Source organism: Sander vitreus, chromosome 14 (genome assembly GCF_031162955.1).
Source record: "Sander vitreus isolate 19-12246 chromosome 14, sanVit1, whole genome shotgun sequence".
Classification (NCBI taxonomy): domain Eukaryota; kingdom Metazoa; phylum Chordata; class Actinopteri; order Perciformes; family Percidae; genus Sander; species Sander vitreus.
Window position 1 is genome coordinate 17,201,738 of NC_135868.1, and position 23,432 is coordinate 17,225,169.

At 40.8% G+C, this 23,432-nt stretch overlaps 1 protein-coding gene across 2 annotated transcripts in view; it reads left to right on the forward strand.

The window, feature by feature from the left end:
- The first annotated feature begins 896 nt into the window (after window positions 1-896).
- The window catches only part of ctnnal1 (catenin (cadherin-associated protein), alpha-like 1), a 50,687-nt gene continuing 28,151 nt past the window's right edge, over window positions 897-23,432 (forward strand). The window contains exon 1 of one of the 2 annotated variants that reach the window (XM_078267809.1): window positions 897-1,281. In XM_078267809.1, coding sequence (XP_078123935.1) covers window positions 1,186-1,281 — 96 coding nt within the window. In that variant the 5' untranslated portion in view covers window positions 897-1,185. The remainder of the gene's footprint in view (window positions 1,282-23,432) is intronic. The other variant, XM_078267808.1, reaches the window with a different exon arrangement.

Here is a 23,432-nt window from a genome sequence, read left to right on the forward strand (position 1 = left end):
TCGTCTTTTCAAAATACTGTCAGCAGAGGATAATTCTCTTTTAGTCAGAGCAGAAAAAAATCCAGCCAGATCTACGTGTTCCAGTTTGTTTTAGATTTCAAAACAACAGCAGCTGCTCCATTATGTTTTTGACATTTGTTTGCGATTTCACTGATTTCAACCCAAACCAGCAGTATGAAATCATAAATACACATGTTGGAACGACTTTAGTAGGCTACCTGAGGGGCCCCCTTCTCCATTTTAGATCCTGGGTAACCTACAGCGCCTTCCCCAGACTCACAAAAGGTAAAGTTTTTTCAAAATAGGCACTGAATTCCAGTCAGTGCAGCCAGGTTTGATTGGCATATCTGGTGTGTATTTGGTGAGGATGATAAGGGATTCTCAGACTCCAGGGTATAATGTGGGATTCTTTGTCTCAAACCAGAGCTGCTGTGCTGTGAGTAAAGCATCACGCCTCTCTGGAGGGCACTGGATGCAAAGTCCTCTGAAATCTGCATGGATGGATGGGTGGATTGTGATTTTATATATATATATATATTTTTTTTTTAATCTAAAACTCCTCCTCTGAAATTTGCATTACTGGTTGATGCATTTTCAAATAAAAAAGTCCTATAGGCTATATCACATAAAATCTTTCTATTTTGCACGCCAAAACAGATAGATGCACTAGCCTACTGATGTTTCAATTTCAAATACTTTTATTGAAATGTGTCAGATTTGATAATGTTTTGCCATGTAGGCTATTAGGCTACATGGCAAAACAAGCTATTGCGGTGAGTGAACTGGCAGATTGAAATCAAAGCGACCATCCTGATTATCAACAAAATAATGAACTGCACCTCGGAAAGCCTTGAGGTGCAGCCGGCAGTGAGAACCTGAAGGTGCGTGTGCGTGCTGTGGTGCGTGTGTGTGGTTGCCCACAGTGGTGTGCTGCAGTCCGCTCCCTGCCGTTGAGTAAACTACATGGACATTAGCGGGAGCAGCGGCACAACCACCGAGCCAAAGTGGATTAAAACAGCGTGCGTGCGTAGAAAGCCACTCGATAAACGACTCTGTAATAAAGTTAGAAATCCTGGTGTGCAATAGCAGGTCCGTTACACCAGTTTGCAACTGCGAAACAGCAAGGGAAAGGCTCTTAGTAAACCCAGTAGTGCGTTTGTGTCAGGCAGGAGGAGCGCGGCGGGAATGGCTTCATCTCCGTGCGGCAACAGTAACTTTGATTCCGGTCTGGAAATCAAAACTCGCTCTGTGGAGCAGACGCTTATTCCTTTAGTATCGCAGGTGAGTACCATACACGTTAAACAAGCGTTGTATTGTTCTTTCTGAGCACATTGCACTTTAAAGTGAACTTTGGCTTCACAACAACAGCCGTGTTGCTAACTTTGATTCTCGTGTTTACTCGCTGAATGTACACGGAGACTGTCTGCATGTTTCCCTCTCGTGCTGTGTTTAAAGACTGTCCCGCGTGTGGTTCAAATTATTATAAGTTGTTATGTTGTAGCCTACTGGTGTCGTTGCTGTTATCAATAAAGGTAACTCGTTACGAGTTGCACACAGCAAAGTCTTAATAACTCAAAACCTTATACTACATGTAAGACAGCCACTGAGACACAATTAGACTAAAGACAAAGGTTTGTTGTTATGCATAAGTATAGGCTATTACATACTAGGCTACTCTGTACTGTAAATGGGAGCAATTAAACCAATGATCAGCCATCCCAAAAAAATGTTAATCTCTGTGATATTAATCCTGTATTTAGCTGCCTGGAGGCCACCAGGAACTCTCATGGAATTCCTCATTACACTTTGAGAAAATATTGTGTTTAAGAGGGCATACTAGTTTTCCCAGAAGTAGTGTGCTGCCCTTTGCCAGTCCTGAACTGCACTGTGACTCCCACTTCTCTAATTGGGTCACTTTGAGGCACGTGTTTTGTTTTTCAATAAACAGAAGAAGAAAGACCCACTTAAAGCCACTGCAGCTTTAAAAGCAAGGCGTTTAGGTCAATGATTTAATTAATCATTTTATTGTATAGTGCAACATAGTAGGCTGCAAATTCCGAGGCTGTTTTGTAATGATTTGTTAAGCAGTAATGTTATTTTAGGCTGTTCATTTCCATTATAGGAACACTAGCAGATGATTCATTTTGCAAAGCGTCTGCTTTTAACATGACCATGGCTGTTTTTCACTGGGAGGTGGGTTGCATCTCCTGAATAGTGGAGTGACCACCAGTCTTATAAATGCTAATATCCCCTTGTTGAGCAGGAGGCTGAAAGGGGAGAGACCTGTAAAGGTTCTGTTGTTTCCACTGAGAGACAGTGGAAGAGAGAGGCGTCTCACTGGTGGGTTAACAGAGTCTGGACAATACCACGGTGGAAGGTCCCGGACACTGTCCTTCCCCCTGTGAACGCTGAAAGCCTGCTTCCTCCCTCTCATTGCACTGAAAGATGTAGGCCATCCTGTACTGAATGGATATTGGTTAGTTATCAGAAAAGGATATCTGGTATGGCATGTGCTTTCTGTGTAGCCTGTTCATTTAGATTTTCAAAAGTACACCAACAACTTTGGTTATACAATATGAGAAATCAAGGGTAAATGCAGGTAAGGTGATGTGATGCAAACGGCAGTTACTGTTACTGTTTAGAAAAGACTGCTGTAATATTGTGCAAAAGCATTCAGTAAATCTGCTGTACTCTGTGTTATCTTAATAATATTTACCCTGCAGCAAACTTATGGTGCACTCCTGCCCGCTGAGAAAGACTGGCTTAGCTTCAGTCTGAAGTATAGAAGAATATTCTGTATATATCAACGGCATTCAGCATATAACGGTCCACTGATGAACAGTGGGCCTCAAGGACAACTAACTTTCTTTTTTTCCCTCAGTGTGAGGCATGTCCCCATAGCAACAGAGCTCTGCAATGCTAAAAGAAACATCCCCTTGGGCATTCTTAAATTCTCCATAATGTTTTGTTGTTGTTGTGATGTCATCTGGAGGACAGTCACTCACTAGGTGCTGACCGGTACATTAGTTTCACCTGCTGTGAGTACCTTTCATCCAGTGTGGTCATAAAATCACAAATTGCTCAATTACTGCAAACATGCACAAAACATGTGTTAGAGCAGAAATGATTAGTCGTTTAATCGATTAACAGATACAGCAACAATTATGATAATTGATTTATCATTAAAGTCTTTTTTTTTTCAAACAAAAATGATGTTCTCAACTGTGAATATTGGCTTGTTTTCTTTGTCTTCTATTATATTAAAATGAATATTTTTGGGACTGTTTTTTAAGATGTCACCATGAGCTCTGGGAAATTGTGATGGACATTTGTTTTGGAATTTTCTGATATTCTATAGACCAAACTATGAATCGCCTAATGGATAAAATAATCAGTAGATTAATCGATAATGTAAATAAACCCTACATCCCAAGTAACTGACATGGATTTTACATGATAATAATGTGCACACGTTTTATGATTGTTGGGTTAATGTCCAGAAGTGTGTAATAGGAAATAGGAATATAACAGGAAAATTAAGGGATTTTGCTGCTATTTGTTTCTTGCATTTACAGAACAACATAAGCTTTATCACTTTCTGTGTTAGAGTGTTTGAGGAATGTGCACAGAATCAAATTGCCAAAAGAAATCTGTCCAACTTGTGTATGTGCCAGTAGTTATTAGAACAAATTATGTTTATTGCAGTGGTGGTACTCTCATTACCACCTTAATGTGAGTAAGATAACTCAGTTGGTGTTTACGTGACAGTTCTGAGAATGAGTATTGGCTTACATGAGCTATAATTGAATCATTATAGCCAGTGTAAATGCACTGACTGTGTGGGCTGTTTTGTGCGGCTTTTCTTTTAAGAGGAGCTTCGTATAAATGTGTGTGTGTAACTATCAAGGAGGAAATGAAAAAGCAGTGTTAGTGAGAAAATCCAGTGTTTTGATAAGGTATCATGTTGCCCCTCTCCCTCTCCCTCTCCTCTCCTCTCCTCTCATGACGTTGATATCGTCAGGCCTCTGTTATCAGCTTCTCTCCCACCAGGGTGTAATTATAGGCCTGGGAGTCTCCCAGCCTTGCACTACACACACACACACACAGATAGACACAAGCACACAGCCTCACCTACCTCTTCTCTTTTCTTGCTTGTATGTTCACCTGTCATTGAGTCGTGGTTTATGCAAATGGTGTCTAAATGTGTCCTGTTTTTGTAATGTGACCACCTGGATGTTTTCTGTCTGTATCCCCTATCAATTTGATCATACACCACCCTTTTCAAGCTGTTACTTGATTTAACAGAAGCACTCTCCTGAGATAGGAATTTACTATTGTGCTTTACTTCTCATTTTCTGCTTCAGCCATCTCCATATCAATGGACTTGCATTGTGAGGGGCATGGCGAGGGTAATGAATTACTCTGGTGGTGGTCAACAATGTAATATGTATCACACAGAGGGGTGTGTGTGTGTGTGTGTGTGTGTGTGTGTGTGTGTGTGTGTGTGTGTGTGTGTGTGTCCTACCTGTGATGTGCTCTGTAGCTAGTTGGAAGGCAATTAGCGATAATCTTGCTGCTTTTTTCCTTGAGATCTCATTCCTCTTTTAAAGCAGTGATTAGTGGAAAAACAGTTCTGTTCCTTGGTTTTTATAATTGAGCCGTTTTTTTAAAATAAAAACGCACTAGCCCTGAGTGGGTGCAAACATGTATAATATCTGAGACTTTGATCAGATCTGTTAACATTTAAACACTTGTGACATACTTGTGATTACATAGCTTTCTTTTTGCAAGGCTAAGCCAGGAGTTTCTTAAAAGATTTTCAACTCTAATTGGGTCTGAAAAATCCGTTCTCTGTCCAAGATTGTTAGCGTCAACTTTGTCATGCTTCCAGGGGTTCTGTGGTGCTTGTAATTTTGCTGTCTGATGTGCTAAAAGGATTGTGAGTAAAAAAGCTTTTCCATGTTCAATTTGCTAACAAACTGGATTGAGCGTCCATATTTATTACCCAAGGAAAAGCTCAGTGGCAAGTTTGAGAATGTGTTTTGCATTATGTTACATAAATTCCGCATTAAACAAAACGCTGACAAAAAAGCGCTCCATAAACACATTCCTCACTTAACAGCTCTTTCTGGAAATGCAGTTTTATTGAGGCTTTTTTCCCCCTTATAATGTTCCTGGTCCTGTGGAGGGGTGACATGACAAACGTCGAGGTAGTGAAGTTGTTTTTTATACCCAGACAGAGAGGCATTACTCTTGCCATGAGCTCTAACAGATCTGCTTCCTCCAGCCATATGATGATAATGAAGACAAATGGGTCCCTGGCATGAAGGTGAAACCACATGAGGATTACAGTGCGCCACAAACATGCATGCGTGTGCATACACATTCACAGACCAAAATATACTAGCCTCCTGGGAATGAGACAAAATAAGCCGTGAGTGTGAGTGTGGTTTGTGTGTTTGTATCTGCATACTTTGGTATGTGTGATTGTTAGCTCGTGGTTGACAGAAACAAAATGAATCTGTGGTGCCAGTGTCTGAGGTTTCATGTGTAGGCACTTGCATTTTTTGTGTGCTGTGTGTTGCCACCATGACCATGTCACCTTCAACCATTTAAGGCCTCGACCAAACACATGTCTGATAACACATTTTTAGCGCAGGTCAGACCGTCACCACGTTGCCACCACCAAGATGTTAAATAATGGCCAATGTACACTAACACTTAGACTTCGACTTCTCTTTATTGATCCTTTTGGGATGACTCCCGCAAGGAAATTAGATTTCCAGCAGCAGATTTCAGCAACTTACAAAACACTTAAAGTAAGAAAATAAAGAGGTATAAAAAATACAGTATAGAAAATACCGTATAAGAATAACAATAAACTTTTAGCTAAATATAGGAAGTAAACAAACAGTAAAAAACAATAAACTACAGATAAATAAAGATAAATATATAGGACTGTGTATGGCATTGTGTTATTATACAGTGAATAAAAGAGAGCATAAATTAGCAGTTAAGAGCAGTTAGTGTCCAGGTATGTATGTGAGTAGATTATTAATTCATTGCACAGTGAATGAATGAGTGGCTACCACTCCTTCCCTTCCTTCCTTCCTGTTCTGTTCTGTCCTCTTTACCCTATTTCCTCCTCCCCTGAGGAGTTATAAAGTATGATGGCATGAGGGACAAAGGAGTTCTTGAGTCTGTTGGTCCTACACTTTGGAAGGAGCAGCCTTCCACTGCACAGGCTCCTCTGGTTGCTGATGATGGTGTGCAGGGGGTGGCTGGCATTGTCAGTAATGTCCAGCAGTTTGTCCAGTGTCGTCCTCTCTGCCACCGTCACCAGTGAGTCCAGCTTCATGCCGACCACAGAGCCGGCCCGCCTGATCAGTCAACAACCCTGTCATCAAATTGAAATGAGATGTCATTACACTCAGCTCCCCCTTCTAGTAAAGTGGTTGCATTAGTCAGCTTACTTTGTCTGTTTAGAGAATTCAGATTCTTGCTCCTCCCGCCCTCACTCTCTCTCATATTCCAGTTTTTTTGTATCTCTCTGAGAAACACACACACACACACACACACACACACGTAAACAGTTTACAGTTTGCATGACCAGTCTTTCCCCCTTGTCCTCCCCCTTTCACTTTTCTCACTATTGCTATCAGGGAAGTCATTACAGATCGCTGTTCTCTTTAAGTGCCAATAAAAGGGTCTGTCTCACATGTCGATCTGTTGACCTCTCCCTTGCTAATATACTGTACTTCCACATGAGGAGAAAGTTGTGTATTTTTGTGTGTGTATGTGTGTGCGAGTGATTGCACATGTGCGCTCGAACCCTCCCAAATAACCCAACCTAAAGCGTGATTTATAGTTCTGTGGAGGCTCCACACAGAGCTTTCGCCCGTAGCCTACGTAAGTGGCCTGAAGTTTATACTTGTGCGTTGGTGTGTGCGGCGATCTCTTTAAGAGGACAGCAGGGCCGGCATGTGTGTCTGCGTGGGGAGTGTGTGGTAGTGAGAGTGAGAGAGTGACGGCGATTAGCTTCAGAGCGAGTACCGACTCTAGAGTCATAGTGAGAGAAACAAAGTGTGTCTCCTGTGCTTTCTGACCATGGTGGGAAATAAAAAAATCTGTAGCTGGTGCACGTCATGCTATGGCATAGGGTTTGTGTTTCCACGTGTACCTACGTACGTAGCCACAGCGTAGATTTAAGCATAAATCACACTTTAAGGGATCAGTCACCTAGAGAGAACAGCAGAGTTAATTTAATGGAGAAAAAACTTTCTCACTCTCTGCCATTTAAGTCATCTGAAGGCTGTAGCTAATAGTGATAACCGTTTTTAATTGTCTAATGAAAGCTTCTGCCTCCGACCAAGGTGTATTTCTATAGCTGGGAGGTTGATAAAGTAGTGATTAAACATCCTTCCCATTAACAGAGAGCCTCAAAGTGGCACAGTGTGCACACATAGCTCAGAGTGTTGCATTCCTTGTCAACTGAAAATGGAAAGCAATTTCAGGGACCTGTTCTCCATAATGTAGGGTCCTCTGGTGGCAGATAGTTTGTTTTAATTTCTTTAAGTTATCCTTGACTGAGATTTCTGCCAAAGAAATAGTCCCTAAGAAAACTGTTTTTGTTACTGTTGTTGTTATAAAGACAGACCATGACATGTCTATAAAGATATGTCGCTATGGAATTTTTCAAATGTAATTTTTTATTCTGTTATAGGCATAAACAGAATTTAATTAATCTCAGCTTCCTGTTTAAATGATTCTTCACCATGCTCAGCTTCTAAGTATCCTATGTTAAGGGTTCTTGTAGGCCTGCTAAGGCTATTAGAGGCATTCTTGTTAAGTATACAAGTAGCTGTCTGGCCCATTACCAGCCCGTATTTACAGTATGACTAGATAGTGATGAGACGTCTTATCTCAAAGTGTGCGCACACAGGAAGAGATCTCTATCAGCAGGGATGTGGTGCCTAATGTAGCATGGCGTTTTGTGTTGTCCATCCTCACTGGAAGCACCCCGTAGATTGAAACAGATGCATAAACACACGCCCAGAAGCACAGACAAGGACATGCTTATTGACATTAATTACTCTGTAGTCGCACAGAGGCCATCTGTGAACTTGAAAAAAAGCACAACCGTTTCCCTTTCTTGCTGTTATATATTTTGCCTTTACTCACTATTGAAGATTAGTTATCAAACATCTAATTGTGTAAATATTTTGTGAAAGCCCCAATAGTCAACCCTACAATATCGTTGCAATATCAATATCGAGGTATTTGGTAAAACATTTCATATTTGATTTTCTCCATCATCATCACACATCATCATAAAGGATACACTGCTGCACCTGATATAAGATAGCAAAAATGCAGTGTTAATAAAAGGAATGAGTATTATTCTTGTATCTGGCAACACTAAAAGCAGGTACACAGATATAAAGATGGACAGAAACATGATGTGTTACTGCAAATGCTGTCTGGACGGAAGAGGCAGATGAGTGTGAAAGGACAGCCCACTTACTGTAATCTTGTAGGCATGTACCCTCCCACTCGTCCTGTCAAGTATTGCCAGAGAGATCACTGAACATATCTATATTGTCTGCTGCCTGGACAACCACAGGTAAACAGATCAGTATTTGGCAGGCAGCTGTTTGTTTCCAAATGCTTTTCTTTTGGCAGTTTCTTGGCTCGGTGGAGTGATAAATCCAGTCTTGAGCACATGACATTGAGTGGAACAGTTGTTCACAATGTGGGGTCTGGGCCTTGCTAGGAGAAAGCATTGCAAATCCTGTAAAAGGCAGGCCACATTGCCAGTTGTGAGGTTGTCTAAAAATGTATAAAATGTTGCACGAAATTGCAGCAAAGTGTGTCATCCATAGAGGAAGCTATTTCAATAATAGATGCCTTAGATATTTTCTTCACATCTGGTCCTAGCTGAGAATACTACACCACTGTGACTTATTCTTTCTTTGCCGGAAGTCTGACACTGTGGGTCCCCAGACAAAATTGAGACAACTGTGTCCCCTAACACTTGCCTACTCTGTTTGCTCTACTTTAAGAAATATTGATACTGCAACATAAAAAAGTTCATATTAATGGATTTAGTCATTACTATTATTGTTCTTGAAGTCACGATGGACATTGGAGATAATGATATCCTCAGAAGTCACACTGAATTCAAAAATATGTGTATCATGTGTTCTGAAAGTGTACATATTTATATTTGACTCAAATTGTGGCAATTGGACTCAAAGGATTTTGGTACCTAAAGTACCTTACTTGCCTTTCACCTCACGCAGTAACTTTGCCTCACGTCTCTCCCTCTGCGCCGCCCTGGGGAGGAGTGCCTCACAGAAAACCTCGGCTCTATGCGATAGGCCAAACCAGTACTCTATGATACAATCCTACTCGTATGTCATAGCATCGCTATTTCATAAAGGATTTGAAACATTTCTAAAAGACAAAAAAAGGTTTTCTAAGATATAATGGTAAAACAAAATTAGGGAACCACTGGATTAGGATATCTGGAATGGCACTTGCTGTTGTTTGCTCTGGATATGAGAGTATTGCAGTATATAATGTTTTGTCATCTAACGATTTCTGTCTTTTAAGGTGACACAAAACAGAAATATCTGACGTGCATCCCAAAGCTCTCCAACCTCATGTTTGTTCTTCTCTCCCTCTCAGCAGCAGCAACATTGCATACTGTACCACAGAGGAATCCGTCAGTCTGGCTTGTATGTGTTAATTGCTTTCTTAGAGCGTTTTTGAACTTCTCCCCTCTCGATAATGAGTTCTTTTAAACAGATGAGGTTTGACATGACAGAAGAAAGAGAGTGTGAAGGACAAGGAGAACGCAGAATACGAAACATTTCCTTATCTTTTTTTAATTCAGAGTAGTCCGAAATTTCAAACATCTTTCAAACAAGTCTGCTGTGTTACTTCAACCTTCTTCTTATGGTATATAACTTAGGAGAATGTATTTTTCTATACTATTTATAGTGAGAATGTTGACCGATGTTGTTTGATTAGCTATTATTTGATAAATTGTACTGTAAACCACATTAGAAAGTCACTTTTGACCCCCAGCAGATTAAAACTTGTAAACTTGCACACACTGGAATCCTTCCCTTTGATGTGAGTTCAGGGTGTTGAGGAAGTGTGAGGAAGTATCAGTCTGTAAGATGCTATAGCACCTTGTTTGTATACCTTCTCCCATCCTCTGTGTCTCTGCCCAATTTCCTGATTTAGTTTTCCTGTCACACACCTTACTCCCTTGCTTTTTCATTTTGTCTTCAGCCTTGTGCTTAGTTTCCCCCCGTCTCTCTCCATTTAGCCCCATGGTGTCTCCCTTTTTAATCTCAATCTCTCCAGAGTCCAGTGCCTCTGTATCACCTCATTAATTATGCAGCCAACGGTAAATCTAGCTAGAGGCTACAAGTCGTGCACAGAGCTGAAAAGTTCAGTCTTACCATTTCTCTTAGGATCTTTTCCCTTTTGTCTGTACTGCAAACTGAGACATAATCCTCAGCCCTGCACCTATTCTGAGGGAAAGCAACGGGAGCAGCATGTAACCAGCTCAGCCAGAATTCCTGAGAGTGATCAAGATAGTGGTATTCTTACCATCTTTTGTGTGACCGACACATATCTTCAGGGGAAATAGTTTTGGAAGCCAATGCAGTGTTGCAAGCACATTTGTAAGCAGATATGATCTTGTGAAAAGACTTAGTACCAAGAATAGGACAATATCATTTTAACTTGATACCGATGAGATTACACAGTGATGGTAGAGTTTTTCCCGAACAAACAGGTTGTGTCCTCGAATACCATGCAGGATAGAGCTATATTTGATGTAGCCAGGTTTTCACAGGCCATTTTAAAGTTGTCTTTTCAAATGGCAGCTTCAGTAGGGGGTATATCCAATAGGCCGGCAACTGGGAAGAAAAGGTGCAGCATTGTGAATCTTCTTTAGAATGTCACATTATATAAACTATTCCACAGGCCGTTTAAATTGGCCCAAAAAGTCCCAATAATCACAGATTCAGCCTATTGCTGATGTCCTATCGTCCGACCCTAGTGACGGTCGTCCCTTATCAATAACCTGAAAAATACCAGATACATAGCCCTATCAGTATTTGGAGGATTCTCTCATCTTGTCACTGTTTCTGGCTGACTGAAGTCGGTGGGTGACAGCTAGGGGCCAACCAGCCGGGAAACACAGCCTAGCATGGGCACACACGGGAAACACAGCCTAGCATGGGCGTGCGCGCACACACACACACACACAGTGCCAACCCCTATAAATAAGTTAAAGTCACTCACCTTCTATAAATAATGTTCCGGTTCTTCTGGACATTCAAGCGTGTCTGTTATCTGAAGGGCTGAAAGGAGCTTTTTGAGTTGCTTATGATGATGATAACAACTTGTGTTTGAATGTGAGAGTTTGCGATTGGAGTTATACAAGTATTTATTATGTGTGGGACTTAATTTTCGTGTGTTTAGATTGGATCGCTACTTGTGTATGTAGAGGCTCCTGGTACTGGTTAAAATTAGATTAAAATTTAAAAAAAAATTTAAGGTTTAAATAGATCCTGACCACAACTTCAAATACTTGAAACACAGGTATGTGTCATGTAGTGAAAGCACGTTCCCTAAGCCTCCCATGAGTGTGTGTCTGAGTGAGAATCGGTGTGTCAAAACACAGACCATTATGCAGTCTGAAGTCAGGGGGGCTGCATTCCTTCACAGGGCTCATATTTCGAGCTCCTACAATGTGTAATAGAGTGCTGTCTAAAATTGTGTACATGTATTGTTTATAGGAGTATCATGGCTACGGTCAAAGGTCAAAATCTCAAAGGGTAAGACCTTTGAGCACTTTATACTGGCTGGTATGCATAAGTTGGTGCCTTTCCCCCCCAAGGGCTTGAACTTGGCCTTGCTTCATTCACTCACCACTTTCATCAATGAATCAATCTGCTCAGCCACTATCCTTCATTGAGGGTTTGGTTTGACACACTTCATTGATTTATTAATGCAATCATTCACTATTCACATTAAAGTCTCTCTCTTCTCAAATGTCAAACCTTCAAGTCCCCATTATTAGAAATACCTTTCTTCTCCTTCTGGGTGAGGATTTGTCACGCTCTTGGGATAGTTTGCTGTCATGTTGACTTTCTTCCACACCTGACATCTTGTCTTCCCATCTCTTTCCTTTCATCTGTGAAGAATTTTCAGAAGCTCAAAAACTGGACGTAGCATGTGAGAATTATTTAAGCACTTTCATCAGACACTTCTAACTAAAAATGGAAGGAGTCTCTGTCTGTATGTCTGTCCTTCGATTTTCTTGAAAGCTGTTCATCTGATCGACTTCATGTTTGGTGGGTGTGTTGCTGAGGACCCAAGGAAGTGCAGTGTCAAGCTCTTGAGATCTATGGGACATATTTATTAGTAGTATTTTATGTACACACTGTATAGTGTATTGAGAGGGGACCCCTATGAACTGTTACATTGCCGAATGGCTTGTTGGGTACAGCTCGCACTCCGTCGCTCACTACACTACATTCAAGAAAAGATGAAGAAAGAGACCCCCAGGTGTTACATTGTAGCAAACTCAAACATTTCATTCAAGCATTAGTGACGTAACTTTCGGAATGAACGCTTTTGTTCCCGGAAATAGCCTGCTCCCAAATAGCTAGCTGTTGACGCAAAAATGCATTAAATGTAGCAAATGACATGTATACTCTAGGATTGCTAGGGGACTCAACTATGTCATGGCAGGTTTATTGCTCAGGACCCAAGCAGTTTCGAGTGTGAAGTTGTTTAGATGAGTAGTTCTCGAGAAAGCTGCAAACAGCAATGCCGGAGGCCAGGCTATCGGCCTGTTGCCAACAGGCACTTTTTGAACAGGCACTGCACTAGTATAAATTAGATTTTTGCCTCAATAGGCGAGTCAGAAACAAATTTTTCCATGTTTCTTTGTCACTTTGCTTCTCCAATCCAAAAAAACAAGCCTTTATATTAAAAGCAAGCCAGTGCGATTGTGTCAGGTGTATTAGGTCAGCGTCTCCCAAGCAGCTACTGCAGTCATTCATTTTTTCTCTCTGTAGAACATGCCATCACTGTGGGAGGCTGTCACAGTGCCTGGTTAAGCCACTTTCACACGCACTGTTCACTGCACACTATTATTTGTCCATTACTTGTAATTACCCATCATTATGACTGATGGAATGTTTTTCGAGGCTGAGTTGGCAAGCAGTTAGGATTATCCTGTTGAGGACTTTATATACAGTAATTACCCCACAGTCATTAAACATGGCTCAGTCTGAAGACAACCTGAGGGGGGCAACTTGCCAATGGCTCGGTTGTTGTGTTCGTACCTCCAGGTTGTGGAAGCAGGCTGTTGTCTTCATGCTATGTTGCGTCCAAGAAAGTGACTCTGGGACAAATGTTTGTTTGAACAATGGCTGCTTTTCTTCGAAGTTCAGAAATATTCAAGACTGGTATTTTACTCTCAGGATAATGCTTTGTGAGTCCTGTTTTACAAACCGAGCTGATGATGATGAAAAAAGAGGATGCAGGCTCTAATTAGCTTGATTGTTTTGGATTTGACTTCATCTAAATGATGTTGGGTGATGATGGATCTGGAGATAGTTCTCTGACTGGTTGCATCGATTTACAGTTCCGCCTCTTTGGGTTTTACACAGGTACTCATCGATCTTTGCTGCCGGGCCAGGAGATCCTTACTGAGATAATTGAGGAGCAGAATGAAGAATACAATAGAGCCTGATCAGGAACTGGAGTTTTCCCTTTTCAATTACTTTCATTTCAAGTTTTAACAACACAAAGACATCATGGAGGGGGATAACCAAAGTTTGGAGTCAGATGGCAAGAACAGAGTAGGAACAGTGCTCTGGGCCATGCGTTATTGTCTGGGTCCAGAGGTTTCAAAGAGAGAGATTTGTTACAGCCTGTGTACATTTTTTCCTTGTTTCTTTTGAAGGTGCGTCATCTCACAAGGTGAGCCAGATCTATATTATTCAGCTCGCTGGAGAAAATTATTTTCATGGTTGCCTTTTTAGAGCCTGTCTGCTTTTGTACATAATACAGATCACAATGCACCTTGTGATTGTTGGATATGTTATTCATTAAATGCAAATGAAAAAATTATTTGCCTCTACTATTCCTGTAACCAATTACCTAATATAATGATATCAATATTATATTACAGAGCTTCAAGTCTTATTAAATTAGTTAAAACGAAATGTGACTTCAGTGTCCAGGCAAAAGCTTTTTCATGAGGCACACTTTTTGGAAGTGATGAAACTTTCCCCCGAATTTCTGTTGGAGAGATTGGGATAGCTCACATATAGATGTAATGTGTGATGTTTAAGTGTTTTTTCTGCTGTGTTTTCCTCCCTATGTTACATTTCCTTGCCAAATTAAACAACTGCTATATCCTTGTAAAAAATGTATTCCCAGACAAAAGTATGAAGGGGAGGTCTACAGCATGAAATAACCTGGTCTTCTATGGAACAAAGGGGCCAGTGTAGCCTGGAGAAAATTGTAACTGCATAAGGTGTACATTTCCAAGTGGGTGGGATCTCATCTGCATTGCCCTGCTGCCTGGGCCAGAGATGTCTTTGATAGTACGTCTTGGATGTTTGGTGAAAACTTGCTGAGATCAAAGATGTCTGTGCTGTCAGGCTGTCTTGGTTTCAGTATGATAGCAGTTAGATCCACGTAAAAAAATCTTTGTGTTGTCAGTATCCTGTGTTCTTTCTGTCTGTTTGTTACAAGCTGACATGACTTCACACTCTGGGACCCTGTTAATCTCTTTTAGACTATGATTTGCCTAATTTTAAGGGTCTTTCCTTTTTAAGGCGCTATACAGTATTTTAAATCTTTTTTAAATAACCAAGAAGATGCATGTTTGGATTATTCACTGACTCTGAAACATTTGTTACACCCTTAAAGTGAGCTCTTGTCAGTGGTATTCATCTGCCAGCAGATGCCCACCATTCCAGGTGCATCACCATTATCCTCACCCACACACTGGTAGAAAAAATGTTGAGCCCATCTCTTCAGCAATTAGGCCAGGGCTACACTAATGAAACACCTAGGGAGACTTGTTTGATTTATTGATTTATTATTTATATGACAGCAGAACCTCTCCTCTATTGTGCTTTACTCAAAACAAGTTCAGAAAAGATCCCTTTCAACTACAGACTCTCATATAATCTTGGTAGAAGCAGAGCTTTTGAGTGTTACTATAATTTTGTACAGATAATGTTCATGTATACAACATGAACTAAATAAAGAATCATTTTGATTCACTAAAAACCTTTTGCTAGTGAGATTAAACTATAAACACTCACACTTCAGTGGCAAAAACTCTACTGCGTCATGTAAGAAAGGAAAATGTCCCTCCCCTGCTGTAGAGATGTAACAGAATAATGTCACATATTGATGTTTGAACCAACATTTACAATGACATTAATTCAGTTCTACATAAGAGACAGTTTGAATGTTGGTAAATATGCTCATTTGCTTTCTTCCTGAGAGTAAGATAAGATGATGGATGCCACTCTCTTGTCTGAAACTACAGCCAGGAGCTAGTTAGCTTAGCACAAAGACTGGAAACAGCTAGCCCGGTCCAAAGGTGAAAAAATTAATCCACCAGCATTTCACACTCGCTACACAAGTTATCTTGTTTGTTAAATCCGTACAAATTCTTAAAGTCAGTGTCTGGCCCAGACATTTTCATATATGTAACCACTTTGAAAAAAGACAACTTGACATTTTTTTTCATTTATATTTTAGCATGGATTATACCAATTAGATAAAATGTGTTAATTATTGAGTTTTGGAGATGCTGGTAGCTGAATTTAGTAAGAATTTTACAGAGCCAGGCTAGCTGTTTCTCCCCTGTTTCCAGTCTTTATGTTAACCGGCTGCTGCCTGTAGCTTCATATTTAACAGGCAGTTAAATAAGAGTGGTATCAATCTTCTCATCTATCTCTAGGCAAAAAAAGCATGTGTATTTCCCAAAAGATGTCCAACTATAACTTTTAAATAGCTCATTAAAATGGTAGTAGATGCAATGTTTTTCAAATATATAAAGGGAATCCAACTGAAACATCTAATTGCTACATGTGCACAGCAGTGGAGAAACTGCAAGTGATAGAAGGGGTCTTTTGATAAGACTTAGCTTGTCAATCATGCTCACGATGTGCCTCTTGGTGCACTGTTTAATTTAATATTGTTATTATATTAGTTGTAATCTAATTTTCCTATTCACTATTCTCCCACCATCTGTAAAGGCTTTTAAAGATTTTTTGGGGGCATTTTAGGCCTTTTATTTGTGACAGGACAGCTTAGACATGAAAGGGGAGAGAGAGGGGGAATGACATGCAGCAAAGGGCTGCAGGTCGGAATCGAATCCACGGTTGCCGCGTCGAGGACTGAGCCTCTGTATATGTAGGGTTGGGCATCGTTTGGATTTTAACGATTCTGATTCCAATTCCGATTCTTCCTTTCGATTCCGGTTCTTATCGATTCTCGATTCCGATTCTTTAAGAGGTGGAGTTGAAACGGGTCACGTGCTTATTTCACAAATAAGAGGAAAGTTTGATTTTGATTCAATGGTGGGTTGAAGACACAAGAAGCGCCTGGCCTCTACAGAAACCAAAACTTGCGCATGTTAAATTTGGAATCCATGATCAGATTTGAAACCAAATCCTCCAAACGATTCCAATAAAGAAACGATTCCACTGGAATCGTAATTTTTGAGACGATTCCAAGTAGGAATTGGTTCTCGATGCCCAACCCTATGTATGTGGGCGTGCGCTCTACCAGGTGAGCTACCCAGGCGCCCCTGTTAAGGCTTTTAAGGAGAAAGGAGGTTGGTGAACCATAACAGTAGTACAAACCGAGGATATCAATTCCCTCTGCTCCCCTTCCCATCTTAGTTAACCTTGTATTGTGCTTAACAGAGCAAAAATTGATCTGCAGCCATGTTGTTTTTGTCAAACCCCCCCCAGCAAGGACCATTGAATCAGAGGTCACACTGTCTCATCGCGTCTATCCCCAGTGTCACTTCTTGGATACGGTAGAGCAAGCTGGTAAAAACTAATTTTGCTTGGTTTCCTCTGTAGCTCCTTTCGTCCATGCCTTCTGTTTTTCTCCGTCTTAGCTGTCCACCCTCTTTCCCCTATTTACTGTATGCCCTCTGCTATTCTCCCGTCTATCTCTCCATCACAGCTATCCGTCTGTTTTTCTCCCAGGTTTATCATTCTCGCTTATCAGCTGCTGCTGGTTCCTTTAGACTTCCTGCACCTCATATCAGTCTGACTGATTACACTGTAGCAATGCTCTGCTTTCAAGAATGATTATGTGTTACTGTCAGAGCACTAACAAACCAGGTCAGTGGGGTCCCATAATGCATGTTTTACTTCAATGTGTAATACATCTGCCCAAATATCAAGTATGGCTTTCATCCACATGGGAACCAAACATTTGAATAAAAGGGTATTCTGGGAATTGCTGATAAAAGATGAGGGATTTAATAAAGATTTTGTTTGTCAAAATTTGTCACACAGTAAACTACAACGGGCTCAGGTCAGAGTGACTCTGGAGAGCTCTGCTCAGTGCCCTCAGTGGGCCCACTTAAGACTTGATAGATTTCTCATTATTTTTAGACAGCCATGATGGAGTACCAGGTAGCACACAGCCTGCTCTGCTTTCCTTTTTAGATTCTACTTCCTGAGTTGAAACACTACCCCGCTATGGCATATGAATGGTAAGCCAGTCTGCTGCCAAGCTCCGGAGATGAATACTTTTCTTCATGTGAAGAAATCACAAATATGTAATCTGGAAATCCTGGGCCATGTTTCCGTCCCTCTATTTGGAAATCCGTCTCTTGAGAGGTTTCAGAGAGGCTATGAACACTTTTACAGTGGCAGAGCACCGAGGATCGATGCCAAGCTGTAATACCAGGCAATAAGTGGGAATATATTTGTCATTCATTTGACAGTGAATGGTCCCTGGGAAAATATGAGCTGTGTTTATTGTGTTTGTCTACTGTGTGCCAACCTTACAATCTATTCTGTTGTTTTTGTCTTGGCTTCTCTGCATACACGTGGTAAGGCCGAGCCGATCGACTGTCAGATTGCTGTGCCAACTGCCCTTCACAATCACAGCAGAAAAAACAACTAAAGACAGAACAGATTCAAACTATTTTAGTAACACATCCAACATTTGACTTGCTGTTGCATTTTATGATGTATATTCCATTAAAGAAATAAGAGTTAGAGAGCAAGTCAGCATTAAAAATATTTTGATTGATATACTCATTGTTTAATTGGTTTGTGCTTTGTTCAGTAAAACAAATCTGCATGTTTCATTATATTCAAGGGGCTACTTGGTGAGTCAGCTAATCTGACCAAGCTTGAATTCCTTGAAAATAAATGATGATGCACACTGCAGCAGCACTTTGCTGTTGTGTCGTGGTGCGACAAAAGCTGGAACAGGAGAGAAAGAGTACAGTGTTTGACACAACGCCGCGCTGTGAGTCATACGAGGAGCCAGGAGCAAACATTTCAGTTGACTACTCAGGGGTTAGATGTCTGCTTAGCTTAAATGGGAAAGTCATGGTCACCTGCAGAGATTTAACTGCAAGAGAACAGATATGAAGGTTTAGTTAGCAAATCATGTTATGCCTTTGACCATGAAAATGCACAGCGAAAGCAGCTGAAATCTCAGTTCTGGACTAGAATAGTGATTTAGAATAATAAGAAAAGTTTAATTTGCTAGAGCTGGGTTTAGAACCTCAATGCTATTTGAGCATTGAGTAGAAATACTGTTGTTGTTCTTCGAAGGCCTTGTCAGATTTTTCAGTCTCTTTTTTCAGGGAATACTCTTATTCACTTCTTGTTGAGATAGATGAGAGGATTGATACCACTCTTAAGTGTGTACGGTAAATATGAAGCTACAACCAGGATACAGCAAACATGCTTATATTCCTAAAACCAAGGTTTAGTTACCGTATGATACCAGTGTCAAAAATATATACCCAGCCCTAGTCATGACTGCCAAAGAAAAGAAATAATATAGATTTGCACCAGTCAGTAGTGTTATGACCCGGCTCTTAGGCCACAACAAAGTGGAAACACACCATGATAAAGTTTAACCAAAATGTACTTTATTAAATAAAATCAAACTGGATTTTACCAAATAAAAGGATTATTAAGGTGTGGAGTGTGGTTGTCAGTATAGTCAGTGGTGTACAGTAAGTGTGCATGAGTGATGTGTGTGCGTGAGTGAAAAGTGCAAGCAAAGCATAAAGATAAACTAAACTACATAAACAAACCATAAAGGAAACCAACAAAACAAGGGAAAGCAGGAACCGCAGCAACAGGCAGTGTGACCAGACTTAAATAACCTGGTCACAGGCAGTGTAGCCAGGGGTCTGTTTCAGAAAGCAGGTTTAGTGAAAACTCTGAGTTTGTTAGCCCTGAGAGGAGGGAAACTCTGGGTTTTCCGTTTCAGAAAGGAAGGTTAATCAAACCTGAGAGAGAGGGGTAACTCCAGCCCGTTTCAGACAGAGAGGTAACTTAACCTCAGAGTCAGTTACTATGGTAACTGAGCCTGTGAACCTAACCTGGTCGGGAGCAGGTTTTCTTCAAGAAACCTCGAGTTTCTCTCAGTCTCCTCCCTCTGACAAAGTGCTCTTTCATTTCCTCATTCATTCATTCAGTCTGTATCAGGTGCATTTTAGCGTCTAGCGTTGTCATCTGCATGAATAAAAAAATGTGTTGGTTTATTAACTATGTTAGGCAGATTATTAAATGCTTTTTTTCTCGAACATGGCATGTCCTTGTGTCGACGATCCCGTTGATGAAAAAGCTGTATTACTTCGCAGAGAGTTAAACACACGTCAGGAGATGATATTGAGGCCCAACTAGATGTATTTTCATTTCCAGATAACTACCTATTTTAGAGGTATCGTTGTTCTCCACAGTCCATCAGATATGTAGATACCTTATCCGTCGTCATATCACTAACGTCACCCATCGTGGACATGCTCTACATCCCAGCAGATTCTTTGTGTTGCATTATGTTTTTTGCAAATGGCAGTTTTCTGTACAACATTGGTGATGCAGAGCCCCCCTCCCAACGAGATCACCACAATACAATCAACAATAACAACAACCACAAAATAGAACAACAATCAATATTCATCAACAGGTTAAGCTATACTGAACACCAGAAAATCAGTTTCTTCAGTAAAGTAAATGGTTAAGGCACAGTGAAGTCGCAGTATAAAAAGCTTGGTGCATGTACGTCTCAAGGTCCAGGTGAGCCACCGCCTCGGGAGCTCTGTATCTGATGCTGACCCCCAAAGTATCCCCAGGTACAACAGAGAAGGGGCAGGTGAACATTTGAGACAGCCAGAGGGAGTTTGACCCGGCAGTCGTGTTGTGTTCAGGGCACATTTCTCCTCTCCTTGGTTGACCTCCTCCCTGACTTTCTCTTTGTCTGTCTGTCTGTCTGTCTGTCTCTCTCTCTCTCTCTCTCTCTCCCTCCCACTTACTATCCAGAGAATTATGTGAGCAAGGAGGATAAAAAGAGGTATTGTGCTCTATTGAATGCAAGCTGTGTTTGTGTGTCTGTGTGTCTGCGTTTCAGTGGCTCTCTTTTCTCTACTCCAGCACTATGCAATGCAACTATGCAGTCTTGGCATACCACAGTGGTCAAAGGAGCAAGGAACATGTTTTAACCAGCATCATACTGTATGTACCATCTTTTCCATGTCAGGGTCCAATCTCCATACAGAGAGCATGCCTCTACAAGATTAGTGGCATAATTTGCTGGCAAAAAGTAGTTCTTTTCTGAAGGCAGAGATTCCATTACAAAATTGTTACATGTACACAATCTGTTTTATTTACTGAATGATGTAGAAAGTGGAACATATAATGTTTTAGAACAGAGCCCAGGACCACAATACTGTGTCCGCTAACATACTAGTTAGACAGCAATGTCCATGGGTGGCCTCTTTCTGTGCAGCACTCAAGTGGAGGCACGTGATTGTTCACAGTGAGAATGAAGACATATTTCATCATGCCCCTAACTTGAGTCCTTTGGAGAAAAAAAAGAGTAAAAATTGTTTTCCATAAAGAGAAAGAAAGCACATTGAGGTTTGTATTTTCACCGCTTGTAATGTGCAGCTTGGTTTTTTTTTGTCTGGAAATGCGAATGGCATGCACTGGCACTAGCGTTAATGCTCATTTAGGACTGACAGAAATGTTCCTGGAGCACAAAGTATCACAAACTGCAAAGTTGGCATTGAATGCCTGTACAGATTTTTAAAATTTTGTTCATCTCGTTTGATCCGATTTAGTTTTAAAATACAAACTGTTTTAGACTCCTATCTAGGAAAATGTTCTTGTGCAGCAAAATTACTAAATGTAAACTTTTTGAAAATTATCTTCTTTTGCTGAATAAAAAAAAAAAGGTTGTGTACTGTAAGAACGTTCATATTTCTCTAAAATGCTACCTAAAAAGTATGGGATTTGCAGGATTTGCATAAAACATTTCAAACACTAACCAGCCATAACGGGGACTGGTAATTGTTGTTTTGGTATTGATTATTCTGTCATTTCATTCAGCTCTTGAATAAAAGGCTTCAGAAGTGCATCTATAACAGACCCACTAAAGAGACATGATACGTTATTATTGGTCATTGTCCTTCTTGAGTAGTTGTTTACACGCACTGAGACGCAGCTAGTTATTATTCATCAGCTGATGTTTGCCGTGGATTCAATCTGCCTGTCCACATATTCAAATGTCAGCTCTGACCAAAGCTTAAAGGCTAAATAGGGCCATTCTCTCATACAACTCCAATGGGCTACAATCTGATAAAAATACAAACTCATTCAACAGCCTGTATGCAGTTATGGTGGTCTTCACTGTCCGTCAGCCCTCGTTTCTGTATCTGCAAGCCTCAGTACACCCACTACTTTGTGTCTACCTGCATCAGTGTCCGGCTGCTTGTCTGTCTCACTGGCTGCATTTCTGCTGGCACACATAAGCGAGTGGGCTAAGGTTCATGTCATGTGCTTGTCTTCTGATTTGTCCCCCGCTTACTCGCCCACCATATTTACGGAGTCTATACACCCAGACTTTAGCCAAAAAAAGTTTCCCTTTGTGTCCGTAGGCAGCTGGAAGAGCATAAAATGAGTGCAGCTTACATTTGCTAGATGAGAGGATGACTCATTGTTGCAGAATATGGGTGTAAATTGGCCACTAGCCCGGTATGTTTTACTAATGTTTTTTATTCAGAATTGACCAACTGGTGTACTTTGTGTACAGAAAACCATATTAGTTTGGACCAATTTGTCAAATTGTTGTCACTGTGTGCATTGTGCACTTGAAATAAGGGCCCTAGAAATTAACCTATTTCATTGGGGAACGAAAGGGCATATGTTTTTTGATTATTACATTTTTGCAATGTAAGAATTAGACCGTACAGCAGCTCAACTATTTTTGCTGTTCTGTGCACGTTTTTACAGTATACCCCTAAGGATGCAGCTTGAACTTCATAAGCTGCTACTGTGGTGTATCACAGTGTACTGTACTGCAGCAGCCAGACTGTAGGGACAGACTTAAATCATTTACAGTTCTGCACACAGAAGACTGCGAGAGGAGAGATGGATTAAGGTTTGGAGAGAGAGACTGCTAAAGTCACAAGGGAGGGGATTTTGAAAGGGAGAAGAATGGTATTAGGCACACTGAGGAAGGAAAACGTCAGGGTAAAGTGTGATGCGGATGTAACGTCCTAGTCTTTATCTTCTCGCTCCCTTCACCTCTCCCCATCTAGCTGTATCCCATTGTCTCTCTTTTCATCTCTTCGTATTGCTTCTCCAGTCTGGCTGTGGACCCTGTCAATTTGGAAGGAATTTGCTCCCTTATTTAAGTGCATGTTCAGTACGACTTTCATCACTTTCCTCTTCTGTTTTTTTTTGTTTTGTTTTTTTACTCTTGCCACTCCCAGCGAACATCTAGCCACATCTCTCCTTGCATCAATAAAAAACGCTTTTCAAGAGCAGATTCTGTGAAAGACAAAAACAAAATGTGTGGAAACCTCCCGGAGCAATCCACATGGACTCCCTGCAACAATGATCCCTTTGTGCTGTAATAGGCCGAAATGAGACCTGGAAGTATTCTTTTTCCTGTTTACTTTAACAAAGTGATTCATATGCTGTAGAGTTTGTGCAATCAGATCGACAGTCTGAGGTGTACAGAAACAGTAGGCTACCAAAGTTACCACAAATAAAGAACAATTATTTTTCACGTGAACAAGGAGAAACACAAAAAGTCATTTAAATGATAAAAAATTATGCCGACAGTTTCATCTGATCAGAAAATAAACA